The following is a 15664-nucleotide window of genomic DNA, read 5'->3' on the forward strand; positions in this document are numbered from 1 at the left end:
ATGTGTCACCGTTGCATCCGCTCCTGCCAAACATTGTGCAGAAGATGTTTGGCAACGAATCATCGGGTTCGAGTGTACCAGCAGCAGCAGCAGCTGCATCACCTGCGGCGGGCGCGGGTTCGATGATGAGCCACAAATCGAACAGCTCCGATGGCAGCATGTTCCCAGGTGGTAGCGCATCGGCCGGATTACTGGCCAACATGCGCTCGGGATCGGCACCGAGCACACCGACGACAACGACGGCGGCGGCGGCAGCTGCGCCGTCTGTACTACCACCTTATCCATCCCCCGTAGCGACTGATTCCGGCGGAGTGGCCAATGATCTGCTAAGCGCTCTGATGCGGCCACCATCCCGCCCAAGCATTACACTATCGAACCATTCTCACATTGCCCAGGATGGCGCTGTGGACGGTGCTGGACTTGCCTCGATGCTGATGATGGCTGGCTCGGGAGGAACCGCAGCTGCTGGTTTGGTGGGGCTCGATGGTGCTACCAATACGCAGCAACTGATGGCTGCCCTGAAGAGCGTGGCCGCCGCTGGCAGCACCGTGGGCAATGCGGCGGAACGCAATCATCTCACTAACCACCATAATCACCTGCAGTCGAACCATCATCACACGAACCATCACGTAACGTCACCGGCATCTGTATCCGTGCATATCGTCAAATCACCCGCACCATCACCATTACCCTTCGCTTCACCGCATGGTGGCGGTGGTGCAGGTAGTGCCGGCGGTCCGGGCGGTATCGATGATGATATGCTTGACGAGGCATTGATCGGTATCGGTAGCAAATGACAGACAGACAGCGTTGCGCTGGAGAGATTGCGCCGCGAAGGATGAAGGGCGCTTCCCTGAGTCAGCCTGAGTCCGCCTCCTCTCCGGTTTGCCTGTTTGTTGTTCGCTGCTGCGGACGCTCTAAAGGCGCGTTGCTTAACAGCTGCAGACGCAGTTAGTGTTAGTTTGTAATGATAGATCATGACATAACATGCCCCCAAAACAGGACTCATTGTTGATCGCGGGAGATCGCAACGCGAAAGAATAAAATGGTTTCCCTCTAGCTCAGCATCAAAGAAGGAAGGAAGGTAGACAACAGTATATAGAATCGGGGAATTGGATGACGGATAGCGAATAGCAAATATGTTTGATATGTATGAGTAAGACAGACGGGCTCCATCAATGGCAAAACACAAATGCATTGCATCCAATTCTTGCCATCTTCCGTTTGCGTAAGGAAAGGTTTCTCCGTTTATTAAAATTAGCTCTCACATACTCCTCTCCCGTTTTGCGTTTGAAATGCTTATTTAAATGTAAAAACCTCTGTTCATTGTTTTCTCCGTTCGGTTTCTTTTCCCTGCGTCGAAATATTCTTCGAAAAACTCCAACTTTTTTCTGCACAGTTTTGTCTTTGCCACGGCGACGGCGCCCCTAGAATAGATAATGAATGGGGAAGAGTTGTAACATGGAATGGATCCCGGAGCCGATCGGATTAGATATGTAGACACGTGCACAGCAAGAGCAAGTACGGTAGTAGAGCATAAGGATAAGTTTAGAGGCGGTGTGCAGTGCGAAGGTACGATGGAGCCGTCAGCCAGAGGCAAGGGGGGACTACGGCAAACGGAAATGGAAATAAAAATTGCAAAAACACTACGCAAGAGCGGTAACTGGAAGAAAAATGGAGAATACGAGAAGCTATTTTAAATGATGGGATGAAAAGAACCTGCGTGATTCATCATCACATGGGTTATCATTGAAAGACAGGTAATATAGAACACGTCGTGTTGGTAAGACATCCTCTGTCCATTAGTTTATTAGTTTTGCTTCATATTCAACAGACTGTTCCTTAACTCAAGCTTAATAAGTTGATGGAATGCGAATTGTCTAATGCCAGTGCCGCTTATCTCATTTGCTTTAAATCATTTCATTACAAGTCACACATCAATCCTGATTGTATCTAGTTCTTGGCCGACATGGCGTTATTCACAACGTTCACAAATCCTGGATAAATGTAAAACTCTTACTTTAAACATAGAAGTAACACCATTTAAGAAAGTTTTGCAAACATTTTTGGCAACAGCTACACAGTCAGCGCTTCAGATGCTTCTTTTGGCGATTGGTTTATTCATAAATTCCCTTCTCCCTTCTCCATCATTTCCATAACACTGCTTTTTGCTATTTGTTTGCGATAAGCCATCCTACGCTCGCATTCAAGTCACTCGACCCAGCGGTAATCTGTCGTTATCAATTTAGCAGTTCACGGTTTTTATTCCATATTTTATACATATACAGGGCAGCTACAGTCTCGGTTTGGACATACAGACACACACACACACTCACACACAGTATGGAAACAAACAATAATCCTTCAGCCGGGGGCCAGAACATTGTCCCCGAACATTGTCCTGCTGTGCGGTAGTACCGTTGCCGAGTCCAGTGTGTGTGTTTGTGTGGGTAGTGTAGTAATACCTAGGGTAGCAGTACGGCGTGCGTTCTTGAATCTAATTGCTGATTGCTGACATGTCGCCCACGTGACGCACGGGCGGGACGATACGGTCAACGAGTAGGCGCCTGAACCCGGCACCAGCTTACTGCGCGTATTCGTTGATGACGGCCATGTCTTCGGACAGATCATGCTTAAGACCGTTTCTGGCAGGAACGCTCAGCTCGTTCACCTCCGGGAAGAAGCGCTTGTTGAAGGAGAAGCGTCCGAACCGGTCGATCTCGTCGAAGTTCCGCTTGCCGATCGCAGCCACCTCGTCACCGTTCAGACGATAGTTGAATCCAGCTGGAAGCCAAAAGAGCATTGAGAGAATAAGAGTCGCCCAGAGTTACTAGTTCCAAACGTCCATTTCCTTACCATTGAACCGATCGATTTCATCAAAGTTACGCTTGCTCATGCGGCCACTGTAACCATGGTCCATGGTGCCAACGTACGATGGTTCGTAGTCCAGGTTGCGCTTACCATTGAACCGGGCGAAGCGATCGATCTCGTCAAAGTTACGCTTCTCGTACATCGGGGCCAATCCGCGCGAGTAATAGTTGTACAGCAGCGTCCGGCGATCGGAATTGTTGAGAGATCGTTTCGTCTTGTAGCCACCGCCGCTTGTGGCCACCATGGGAAATGCTGGCCGAAGGCTGGATCCACTATCCGTTCCGGATGCCGCAACCAGCTGCAACTTCTCGTCGCTCGCCTTCGCTGAACCTGAGGCTAAGGGAATTCGAGTGCTCGATGTTAAAAGTAAAATTTTAAGGTCCGCGTGCGCGTGTATGTCTAGGATACTTCGGATCGAATTATGGTTCCCGTTTTATAGAGTTTTTTTTTACATTTTGCTCATGCGAGAGACTGTTGCTTTCAGGTCTTAGACTTTATTGTACATTATTGGTTCGTTTGATATAGTTATGTGGTTGGCACGATGTCGTTTTTTTTCCCTATCTCCAACTTCTTGCTGTTATCAAGTCGCCCTGGTTTTTTTGGCGTTCCTTCTCGGTTCCTTGCGCGGCTCCTTGCTAGAGACAGTATCAAGGCATGCTGCAAGCATTATGGAGAACGCACAAAAAAAACGAATTCGGTAACCATCAAAGTACACACAGATGATGCACATGGCAAGTCTGTGTCAAACCACACTCCTGAGATGCTGGACTCCTCGGAGTGTACCTCGCCGGAGTCCGGAGGCTGCTATCAGGACGGTGCGATCAGAGGTAAATAATTTTTAATATATTACATACTACCATACGCTCAAACTTTTGTGCTTTGTTCTTCAGCGACGTAGTGGTGTAGGCTTGTAGGCTGTATGGGATGGAGTTCTGCTGCTGCTTTCTATCGCCCGGTTCGCCCGGGATGTCATCGTTTCACAACACCTGCTGAATCCACTACCCCGTCTCTTTCTATTCCAGGCCTACCAATCCCCCGGGAGACGACGTTTACTTCTTCAGCAAGTTTCCACCACCGATCGAGTCGAGCGAACGTTTCAGCAGATTGCCACCGCCGATCGAATCGAGCGAACGCTGATTGCGACCAAAGTGGCCACCGAATCCGATCGGTCGGCCCAGTCCACCATCGATGGGCACTATTCCCTGTTGGTTCATCAGGATTCGGTTGAGGTACAGGTACTCTGAAGCGGGGGGTTGGTCGTTTGAACCGGAGGAGTAAGAATGGAACAATGTCAACTCATCACCATCATCATCACTTCATCTAGGACCATAGCATTATTAGATTATCACGCCAGGACAAGTACACAAGGAAAACGCATAGATGCATGACGAGCACTTTCAGGAGACAGACAATGGATCAACACACAACAGGTGGACACATACGCTAGAACGAGACCGCACGTAAAGGACACTTGCTTCACGGTCTAGTGCTACCAGCCTCATTCCTCTTCCAATGATTGATTGGGGTTGGTTTCGAGATCTAATTAAAATTATCCCTCTGGCTTCCAGGCAAAGCTTGGTTTTTGGCTGATAATAATAATCGCATGAAGTCGAATGAATAATTGAGCAAACCCATCTGTGGCCACCCACAAAAAATGGGCATCATCATTATCATCTACATCGTTCGTCGTCGCTTGCTCATTATCGCTTGCGTTTTCTTTTCCCACGTTATCGCCAGGATCTAATCCTGGAAGTAGAGGCTATAAATGCTGCCAGTCTGGTGCGTTACGAATACTTGCGATCGTTGGTTAACAATTTCGAAGATGAATCGCCGCTGGCACTAGAGAGAGGGAGAGAGACGTGAGTATGGCGCGAGAGGACAGTAAAAAAGTTTTCCCCACCATTTTAACGCGATCGTAAACAGGTTGTTGGCGGTCGCGCTCGAATACGTTGCTGCTGGTGTCTGGTGTGGGAGCAAAATCGTTTATTAAAGAAAAAGCTTCCCACGATATTCGATATCAAATGGGAGCACCAGAAATTGGAAAATGTGTTCCAGGAAAACATTTTACTCAGTTGGAGGATGCTTATCATAACCATTTTACGGAACAGTTTATGCTAGCTAGAGAGTTCACTAACTTTTAACAGGAAATATCAGTCCGTTCGAAGAATAGATTCTGAACTGAAGTTGGTTTTGTGGTCGGTAAGCAGTAAGTATCCATTCAGGAAGCGGGAAGCGGAATTGACGTCTTGACAAGCTATGAGATAAGAAATCAATTTGTGCGACGAACCACCATCGAACAGTTAGTTATGATGGTCTTTCGAGAAGAGCAAATTAGCTTCTATTCACTAATTTTAGGTCCTCAAATGATGCCACCGCACACCAGGATCCGGCAATTCCGAATGCCCAAACATTACGCCCGGGATAAGTAAAGCGCGCCTCGGTCCAAGGAGCGCACTGTCCACCAACACAATCGGACTCTCGGCTTGGCTCGGTTTGAGCTGAGCGAAAGCACGTCACCCCGCAGTGCAGATGATTCTGGCGATGATTATTCGAATCAGGTCTTTTGCTTCTGCTGCAGGAGCTGAAGGAACGCTTGAACGGGCACGCGATGCTACGATAACAAGAAACTTATTGCCCGGGAGAGGCGCCCTAAGGCGGGAAAAATCGGAAAATCTTTCGGCCAATCCGACTCCGAATCCTCCGAGCCCGGGGCGTAAAAAGGGAAAATTATTCCAGCAACCTTCTTCCTAGCTCGTTGTTGTTGCGGCAAAGCGCCAGGTCGCAAAAGTTGTACCATTTTCGCGGAGTTTCGCGCGTTTTCGCTTGGCTAAATACGAAAACCCGGAAAAGTCTGCACTCCGACAAAGGTACAAACTCTCTGGGACGCTGAGAGAGCTGCTCACCGAAACTTGTTGGCCCGTAAAGTTGGGTTCTAAATGAAGGAAAATGCTGCAACATTACAATGCGCCTAGAGTTTACACTCTGCACACTTTTACACTCGTTAGCTGTGCTGTGTATAAGTCGTGTTATCATTGTGTACTCCGAACTTCGGGTAAGGACAATGTTGCGATCTACTCACGATAGCAACGTTCGTTGCTCGCATGCATCGCAATTCGATTATCGTCGAAAGGATATTGAGTACAAACGATCGAACAGGGGCTAGAAATTCTTTTTTGCGTGCCTTTGTGTGTGTGTTTCATTTGAAAACAGAATTCTCTGCCGTGCTGATAGTGGTTCGTCACGCGCATCGTGAACGCTGGCGGAAACGCGAAACGGATATAAGCACGCGAATTGACACACATATTTTCAGCCCTCCTCCGGGCACAGCGAGCCACAAGTACCGGCACCAGACGAGAGACTGGGCACTGGGCACTGGTCTCTCGTATGCAGAGCTCCACTGAAGTAGGGCCCTCCAAGCAGCCGAGCCGAGGGCTGAGAAGTGGACGACTAAAGGCGCCAGGACGATTTTCGTTGCGTGTGTGTGTGTGTAAGCGCGCGCTTGTGGTGGTCATCACCGCCGCCGTTCAAGTGGCCAGCACCAGCCACCCATCCGACCGGCCAGCAACAGGCCACCATGCTGCGTGCCTTGATGATGTTTTCATGTAATTTTAAGTTTGCTTTAGCACTCGCAGTCCAACCAGTCCAACCAAGTACGGGAATGGTTTGGTGGTGGTTGACCCGAGAGTAGCGTATCGTGGCGACCTCCAACGGTGCCAAACACGTGCTGCTTACACACACACACGCACACAAACAGAGAGAGAGAGAGAGAGAGAGAGAGCTATTACGCATCCTGAGAACGCTCTAATGGGCTTTTCAATTGCAGCAAAGCGAATGGGAAAATGGGAAAAGGAAGACCATCCATCGGGCATACCGGGAGTAACCGTTGCATCATACCATCTCCATCCGGTGGTCGGTCCGAACCGATTGCGCATTCATTACATTGGTCATCGAATAAACACACAAACCCTGGCCACCCCGTTGGCGGTGTTCGTCGCTGGTGTTTGATTTGTGGATTTCAGCAAAAAAACGAAAGAAAGAAAGAAAGAAAACACTTTACAGAGGGTGCAATGTTTGGAAAACTCTCCAGCTCGTGCGGCAGCAGCAGCAGCAGCAGCAGAATTTCATACGCTGCATCGCTACACTGTTAAAAAAACACACAATTCAAATCTATTCTCTCAGCACCACCAACAGTAGCACCAAAACGTGAACAAGAAGCGGTAAACGGAAAACTGTTTTCCGAACTATCGCTGGCAAGGCTGTCACGGCAGAGATCGAAGGCGGCCGGAGCTGGAGCCGGAGCCGATGAAAGGCACGGAAACCGTGCTTCCGAGTAGGAATCTCGCACATCTCCCCTCCCGGAAGTGGCACCAAACGAGGCGGGAAATTGAAATGGTAAGCGCCGTCGCCATTACCGCTGCCAGGCGCCTCCATTTGGCGTTGCCGGAGCGGCTTGTAAGACAATTCATTGTATCCTTTGCATAATTACGTTAGCCCGAGGGAGGGTTTTGGGGGTTTTTTTTTTGTCTGGTTTGCTGGCTGGCAACGGCAATTGTCTCCTCGTCTGCCGGGTAGCTCCAAGGGAAGGAGACGATAGGCACTCCCCACTCTTCCAGTGTGGCTAACCACCAATTTATGAAAGTGCTCCGGGGTGGTTGGAAATTAGATTTAAAAAGTGGTAGCAAAGTTAAAGCCAGCTATTGGCACAAACATTTGAAGAGTGTGTCAATGATACGGGCCCGGGAACTATTTGTTTAGAGAGCGGATGCACTGGTCCATTAATTATGAACCGGAGTAAAAAGGGATCAAAATTAATATGTTTGCTCCGGAAATCCCTCCCGGGCACACACACACATACTCAAACAAATCCTTTAATAGCTGATGATTCACACTTTGGGTGGTTGTTGCGTGAAATTATTTAAAATATCTAATGCTTCATCACGTGCCTTCCATCAAGTGTCCGGCATTCACCGTGGAATGCTCCCGATGTGCGTGTGTGTGTGTGTATCGGTGAGGAATTTGTTTCGAATTTAATTAAGCCGTCCACCGATGTCAACCGTTAGGGAGGGATAGGGGGCACCACGATGGTGCCCGGTCGGTTGTTAATTGTGGCCTTGATGTGACCAACAGCAGCAACAGGGGAGCCAGAGAAAGGGTAACATTCCAATGTGTGTATGTATTTTCTTTTCCGCTGTTGATGTGGGCTGCTACTACATGGAGTGCAGCATCTTCGCACATCTAGTGCACACTGGATTTGCATCGCTTCGCAAACCACTGCGACCATGCAACGGCGTGACTGTGGCCTCGCTAGCGGCCATGAGCCGGCGGGCGCCTCCATGATGGATTAGGAAGTCGTGAAGCACGGGAATTACCCGGCCCGCCGGCCCGGTCCTTGCACGGAGTGGACAGACCCCGAAGAGAAGGAAAAAAAGTGTGTCACTCGGATTGCAGTGGTTATGATTAAGGGCAACGGATGATATGCTCCTACTCCCGGCACTCGGTTGCATCCTGTACGAGTTTGAAACATTTGAATTACTTCAGGGAGTGACCGCATGTGTGTGTCTGTCGAGGTGATGTTAGTGTCCCTTCTGCTCTTTATACTCCTTTACCTGATAATCGTCCCTACGTTGTGTTGCATTTCCGGAGGGAATTAATTCGATTATAAATTACCTTAACGTGTTGCCCGCCGGATCGAAAGCTCTTCTTGCAGACTCGTTTAAAGTTAGTGTTCTGGGTAAGATCGTGTCAGAAGACACAACAGAATGGGATGGACACCACGGGACGGAGACCGGAACGATTCACAGACACGCACAAAACACGACGATTGACACGGGGGAAGTAAACGGTCACAAGTACACGCGGACGAAACACAGGTTTTGACAGCACATTAACGCACATTGTAAGGATCTTCGGCACAGCGGGAATAGGAGGATGGAACTTGACAAGAACAGACAAATGGAGAGATAGGATACATTAATACAAGCTGTCGTTACCATCTCGAAGCCGCTGCAGATCCTGTAGCTTGGTCATCATCGCTTCCTCCAGCTCCTGATCCTTGACCGGTTGTCCGTGGGCCCAGCTAAGGAACGCAAACAGGAACACACCGCACACGAGATGAAGTCGCACCATGCTGATCAGTTTTGGGCCTGGTTCTGTCTTTTTTTCCTTATCTTTTTTCTCTTTTCCAGGTGCTACTACACCGAACACGACACGGAATCCCTTTACTGGAGGAACTCTGGAGCAGACGAAAAGGGGGGGAGCTGGTGTGAGATTCGAGGGTGATCTCGGTCGAAGGCTCCTAAAACACTCCTGAAAACACACTGATGCTATCGGGCGCCTGGTGCTCGTTGGTTGATGCTCGCGGTGCGATTGTTGCGTTCATTGGCATGTTACGCGTGCTTTTATATGATTCGCGGTCCCGGTCCCGGTCGACAGCAACAGATGTGCCCCTTCGTTCGGCTGTTCGGCTTTGGTTCAAGCAGCAGCAGCAACAGCTGCTGCTGCTGCTACTTCGTGGATGTTGTTGGTGGTCGTTCGGTTCGGTTCCGTTGCGAGATCGGCCCCGGAAGTAGGTGTAGCGTCTCACGAAGTCCGCTGTCGTTGAGCAGAGGCTGGTGCCTGGCAAGGATTCCGCGTTCGCGTGCGCTCTTTGGCGACAATCGCTGTTCTGCGCTGCGCTGCGTACGATCGTTAGCATTCCTCGCATTCGTTCGGGGATTGATGGCGTCATGGGAGGCGACGGGAGTTTTTGGGGCTTTTAATTTCGCGGCTTTTTTTCGCGGGATTATTTGAATTGCATCGCAAGGAAGTTCGTAAGTCTGTGTACCGGAAAAAGGAAAGCAAATGTAGGATAGGAAACCAGGGATCGGAGGAACAAGGGATAATAATTTCTCATATACAATAATGGATAATTTTTTCTCGCATAGAGCACGCCGAAAGAAGTAAAATTGTTGTGTAAAACCTTGATGATTACTGTAAGGTCTTAAGCTTCTTTTTGCTATTCCTGCTTAAAGGGTCCTATCTTAAATTTGTGTCAAAATAAATTAATTTGAAAGATTTTCTTAAGACAAATCCAGCAGACTATTTTATTGTAAATATCGTATTAAATTACAACATTCTAAGAACATTAGGATGCAGTTTGAAGAAAATGTTTTAAAATATGTTTTTTAGTTTGTGGTAGTATGATGAAAAGTTGAATCTAAAAACAGTGATAAACGTTTTACGATTTCACTTCAATGAACGAGTTTTGAGTAGTTATAAAAGCTTCTACGTATTTGTTAAAAAAAATGCGAACACTTATACTGACTCCTATGCGCCAGATTGCTCCTTGTAAGTAAACACATTAGAAATGCTTATTACGTAGACTATCAGCAACATGTGCCTTTACTTGAAATGTCTCAATGTGTCTTGTATTTGGCCAACTGCCCTAGGTAGATGCGGTTCGGTTGGGACCGTAGAAAATGGTCCAATCAACCGTCATCATCCGGAGACCATCCAATTGGTTCCCATAGTGCTGGCGAACCAAATGTCTGGCACAACATTGAGCATTACAAAACCCAACGTACATTAGTTTAGGACAGTTTATATGGCAAAAGCCGATTATTGTCGTTGGTTATGGGATGACCATTTGACCAGCTGTTATCTATGCATTAGCTCTATCCGTCCATATGCCAAATTTTCAATATATAAATTACACTGCAAACTTGTCTGGGGTCAATAATTGCCTGAAGAATATGCTGCTGCTACTGTTGCGACCATGAACTGGTCAGCGTTTGATTCATTAACTAGCCATTCAAACAAGGCAGTGAAGGCTCTCCTCTTGGTAGCTGCCCTGGTATGAACTCCGGTGGCTACGAGTTCGTTGGTCTTGCCTTGATCAGTCGGTTGGTTAGGTTACGCATCCCACTCTCACACACATTGCCTCTGGACACAACGAGTACGGTTGGTATGGGCCAGGGATCCCGTGAACCCGTTACCCGGAGCGATCCCAGCCTCGTGCTGGCTGGCTGTTGGCTTTCCCTAACCCCCGGGATTCAATTTGCTTCATCAATTTGCAATCCTGCCAACTACTCGCGACTTTTCCCGTTGACGGTAGTTGATTTTGAAGAAAAAAAAACATTAAAAAGATACAAAAATGGAAACAAAATTGAGCTGCACTCTTCTGCCCACTTTGGCGGATGTCACTGACATCCGATGATAACGATGATGTGCATGTGTATGTGTATTTGTGTGTGTAACTTGGTAATTGCTGGAAGACAAATATGTTCATAACCATCGGTTGGATTGAAAGGATCAAAGATTGAACACTTGAACGGCGCAATCAACGTAACCGTTGTCTACCGTTAGTCGCGTTGCGATGGTCAAGATTAGTGAGTGGCGAAAGTTGAGCTACTACGATGGCCATCAGTATTCTCTGGGGTTAATAGGTAAAGGATCTATTTTTTTTAAAGCAAATTTGAATAAAACCAATTCAATTCAAAGTAAATTTTTCAAAAAAGTAGAAAAACTGAGCTGTGCGACGGTTTCTTGCGGTCTTTATGCTCCATTTTTCTCCCTTTTTGTACATTTTAAATCGAAGGGGAATGAACTGAAAACATTTTCCTTGGTGAGGTGTTCTTAGTGATAACTTCTGAACTCAATTTCGCTTAACCACACCAAGTTTGCTAATGCTAATGCTTCGCACTCTAAATGCACTCCTTCGCTTTGATGTGTTCTGTTCCGAGACAGTTCGCCTCTAGAAATGGCAAAAGAAAAGGCAAACCGTAACACCGGGAAAAGGAGGAGGATTGTTTTTGAAACAAAAACGAACCCAACTGCTGACGTACACCGCTTCTAAACGGAACCGAACCCGACCATCTGGCACCTTCTAGCGTTGAAGGTGTACGCATTAACGCAGGTTGAAATGATAACGAAGCGCGGTATCGGTGGCGGTGCATCGATGTCGAAGAGGGATTTCGAAGATGATGAGCCAATGAGCCAATCTGTCACAGTGCATTAAATTATCAATTAGCCGTTCGTCCCGTCCCCCCTTTCCAGGAGGCACCCTTCCATGGGTACACAAATTGTAGCCCTTCCGTGACATCGTTAAAACGTGTCAAGTATGTGTCAACCGCAAGCGGGACCATCCTAATGCGATGGGGCGCGCGATGTGTCGCGGTCATAAAAAGTAAGCCCGGTAAAACCCCACAAAACACCGACACACATAAACACACACACACAAATCCGCTAATGCCACCGACAGCAGTTGGTTGGTTGTGGTTTTTCCGCGTGAAATTACCTTCCTTCTGGCATTACCGCCGTTTGCGTTGGTCATTATCTGTTTCCGCGAGCGGACAATACGGTAACGCCACACATATCGACAGGAATGATGATCATTTCGATCTGTCTGTATGTGTCTTTGGCTCGTAAACTGGACACCAGCAGCCAGGAGCCAGGAGCCAGGAGCCTGCACCCTGGAATGCTTTAATACTTGACATGGCATCGTTAACGCGCCGTGACTTTCGTCTCATTCTCTCTCTCACTCTCGATGGAGGGCACACTCAGTAGCTGTAGCTGCTGCTGCTGCTGGTTCTGATAATTGATTTTGCAATCCCACTGAATGATGGTTTCAACACGTTCGGGGCGCACTCGCTCCCGAGTGAAAGTCACCTGTTGCCTCGACGACATGATCATGGTGTCCTTGGGCGGCGGGTAGATTTCTTTTCTATCGCCTTAACCTTGCCCAGATGCCTGCGCTCATGCCCTCGCCTTCAGATTCGAAGAATGTTTTGCGCGAAGGATCCTTGGGAGCTTTTTTTTATTTTGCGTTTTGTGGATGCTAATTATAGATTCATTCCCATCCCCATCCGTGGCTGGAAGGGTGCCAGATTGAGATTTCCCTTTTTTTTTGTGCGCGCTACGTTTAGAAATATTTGATCCTGAATCATGCTCTCTCTCTCTCCCTCTCTCTTCCTCGCTTTGTGCGTCATAGCATTCCAACCGTTACCAAGTTTCTGTTGTTTTTGTTTTATGCTATCCGGGAGGACAATTAGGCAAGGCCACACCATACAACAGGCAGGCAACAACCTACATACAAGATTATGATGCCTAAAACACATTTTATGGTCACTTATGTTTATCCCACCGAAAGCGCCGCCACTAAAAATACACGCCACGACATCGGAAGTATGGCCATCAAACAACCGCAGTACGCGCGCACACACACACAACTCGGACACGTGCCGAAACAGCGCCTAACAACGGTGGTGGGACCGTCATTAAACAGCGTGACTACCACCGCGGTGGCTGTTGGCTTCTGGTGCACCGGCAGGACCCATACGATCCGGAACCCGGGATCTGCGGGGTGTTAATTATTCCGATTTTCCACACAAACACACACACACACACACAAACACACACACACACACACACACACACAGGGTCCACCTCGGAATGGGATGATTGAATCAGAGGCAGGCTGCGAAATGAAACGGACCAAGGAACCATTTCCGATTGGCCTTTTCTTGGCGAAGGTGATGATGGAATGATTTGATTAGATTGATTTCTATGGCGATAAATGGTGAAGATCGTGAAGTGGGGAAGGGGAAGGACCCAAATTTGTGGCGCCATTTGCAGCTGCGTTGGCGACGGCGACTACGATGATGGCCGAACAAATTTGAAGTCTCGGTGCACGGTGCGGGATAAATTATGATTAAACCCATTCGATGGCGGTTAATGGTGTGCAGCAGACAGCAGGGAAAGAGTAAGGAACGGGGGCTAATACTAAATTGAGGGCAATTAGAGACCTCGCCAGTCTTAAGAAGAAGCAGCGTTGCGGTTTAATCTTCGAGTTTGATTTGTTTCTCTCCTTACGAATAATGCATTTTAAACGTCTAATTGAACATCGTTTGCATTTTTTCAAGTAAAATATTTTATGAGAAAGACAGACTCATCCTGCCTAGGGTCCTGTTGTGCCTTTTAGATTGCCAATAATTATTGGCACGCTCCTGTTTAAAGTTTTGCTCGTTCTTTTGCTATATTCGATTAAAGTATAAAGCTTCCCATAAAATTTGCTTTATGAAACTTTAGGAAAATTCAAAGCCGTATCGTCCATTTTACTCTCCAAACACCTGTGGACTTTGCCGATAGCTAAGGGGTCACACAAGCTCCCCAATGTCACGATGGAGGCGCTTTGTACTACGATGGAGGCGCACTATGCGTCATCATTCGTGGTATACGGAAACTTTGACGAGGGATTATGCAGACATTTTTCTGGGGATCCTAACTTGCTAGAGTGAATCGTGAGGGTCCTGATCCAAGCTGTGAGCTCTTAAACGGCGCGAATGGCGAACAAAATGTGGGGAATTTTATACATCTTTTCATTGTCATTTCTGCTTCAACTGAAGTAAAAATATCAGCGGATTCTTATGACAGGGTCAGTATTCAGGAAAAACTGTACAAATAACCCAACACCTTTCCCGAAAGCTTTCGCATAACGGTAGGGGTTTAAAATTTAAAAAAAACGGTCGTTTAAAATTTTTCGTACCAGAGAAATAATTATAGGAAAACATATTTCAAGCAAACTGCTCTAGTTCGGAATGTCTCGAGTAGTTTGCTTGAAATGTATTTGCACCAAATTGCTTGCTTACTGCTATGATTTGAAACGACCGTTTATTTTTTAAACGCCGACCGTTAAGAAAAACCTTTAGGGAAGGGTGGTGGTGGTAATTTTCACATTCTTCCCCCTTTCAAGAGTATCCGCTGATAGTTTTGCTTCAGTCGAGGTAGAAATGACAAAGAAGAGAGGTTCAAAAATCCACGACACGAAGATTGAAGTTTTGTTGTAAAATATTGAAAATTTATTGCATCTTTGAAGCTCCTCTGCGTATTTTCAATTAATCGTAAACGAGCTAGCGAGTGCGTTATCAGCATCCGTTCATCGATTATTGAAGGCAATGCATTCCCAGTGCACCGCAGGTCTGCATTTTTGATGCCACTTTCCTTCGCACGTTGGTGCTATTGAGGTCAACTTTGTTATCCTTTTCGCTATCCAGTCCGTCATCGAGCATCGGATATCCAGGATATGCAGAATGGCAGCCATGGGAGTATTGCGCTTTGGTACAACCTTGAATAACCCCCACCTCCTTCGGGCACCGGGCGCTAAAGAACCACACCCCGTATCCCATTCCAACGATCGAGAGCATTCCGCGACAGAACATCCTATACACACACACACACACACGGGGCATGTACGATGGCAGATCGTAGACCTTGTGCTATATAATCATCGCACCGTGCGCCGGTAAATGTGGTTGGAACATAGGGGAGACTACTTCATACCGGGACCACCACGCCAGACACCGCAGAAAGGAAACGGAGTCCCTACTCCAATGTGCAACCTACTTCCTGTTCCTTGTCCGGGATGGTTTTTTGTTTTGTACGTTTCTTTTTTGCGTTCGCTGCGGTCGTCGTCGTCGTCGTCGTTCCCGATTTACAATGTCTGAAAGTGTCTGAAACAACAACCTAAAAAAAAAACAAAAGGAGCCACCAAAGGATTTTCAAGCGATAATTCCTCGCAGACCCCCACAGGACAGCAGACACTTCCCCCCCCCCCCTCCCCATGACACCAAAGTCGTCTGCGAGAATCGTGGCATAGTGCCTATTTACTAGTCGGGACTCCCCTTGACCACCCCTTCATATGCCACGGAAAAAGCACGTCTGGAAGGAGCTCCTTTAGAACGCAAACAGCAGGATACTCATTCCAGCAAATCCCCATAGCGAACAACTCCAGACACCAGAAACCGAGAAGGCAGGATGT

At 47.6% G+C, this 15664-nt stretch overlaps 2 protein-coding genes across 2 annotated transcripts in view; one reads left to right on the plus strand and one right to left on the minus strand.

The window, feature by feature from the left end:
* The window catches only part of LOC125957117 (mediator of RNA polymerase II transcription subunit 1), an 8491-nt gene extending 6809 nt beyond the window's left edge, over positions 1 to 1682 (plus strand). Inside the window, exon 4 of the mRNA XM_049689563.1 lies at positions 1 to 1682. This exon is cut by the window's left edge and continues 1083 nt beyond it. Coding sequence (XP_049545520.1) covers positions 1 to 797 — 797 coding nt within the window. The 3' untranslated portion in view covers positions 798 to 1682.
* Positions 1683 to 2262: 580 nt separating this feature from the next.
* On the minus strand, positions 2263 to 9228 carry LOC125957024 (uncharacterized). The gene is made up of 3 exons (XM_049689378.1): positions 8862 to 9228; positions 2857 to 3207; positions 2263 to 2784 (listed from the first exon to the last, which is right to left on the minus strand). Exons 1-3 carry the CDS (start codon positions 8995 to 8997, stop codon positions 2585 to 2587), a joined length of 687 nt encoding a protein of 228 aa, XP_049545335.1. The 5' UTR covers positions 8998 to 9228; the 3' UTR covers positions 2263 to 2584.
* Positions 9229 to 15664: the final 6436 nt, after the last annotated feature.

Source organism: Anopheles darlingi, chromosome 3 (genome assembly GCF_943734745.1).
Source record: "Anopheles darlingi chromosome 3, idAnoDarlMG_H_01, whole genome shotgun sequence".
Taxonomy (NCBI): Eukaryota; Metazoa; Arthropoda; class Insecta; order Diptera; family Culicidae; genus Anopheles; species Anopheles darlingi.

Coding starts and splice junctions, on each gene's coding strand:
- LOC125957024 (XM_049689378.1), bottom strand. CDS start 8,997: ATGGTGCGACTTCATCTCGTGTGCGGTGTGTTCCTGTTTGCGTTCCTT. Junction 3,208..8,861: donor TCTGCAGCGGCTTCGAGATG/GTAACGACAGCT, acceptor GAATTCCCTTAG/CCTCAGGTTCAGCGAAGGCG. Junction 2,785..2,856: donor TGAAATCGATCGGTTCAATG/GTAAGGAAATGG, acceptor TTTGGCTTCCAG/CTGGATTCAACTATCGTCTG.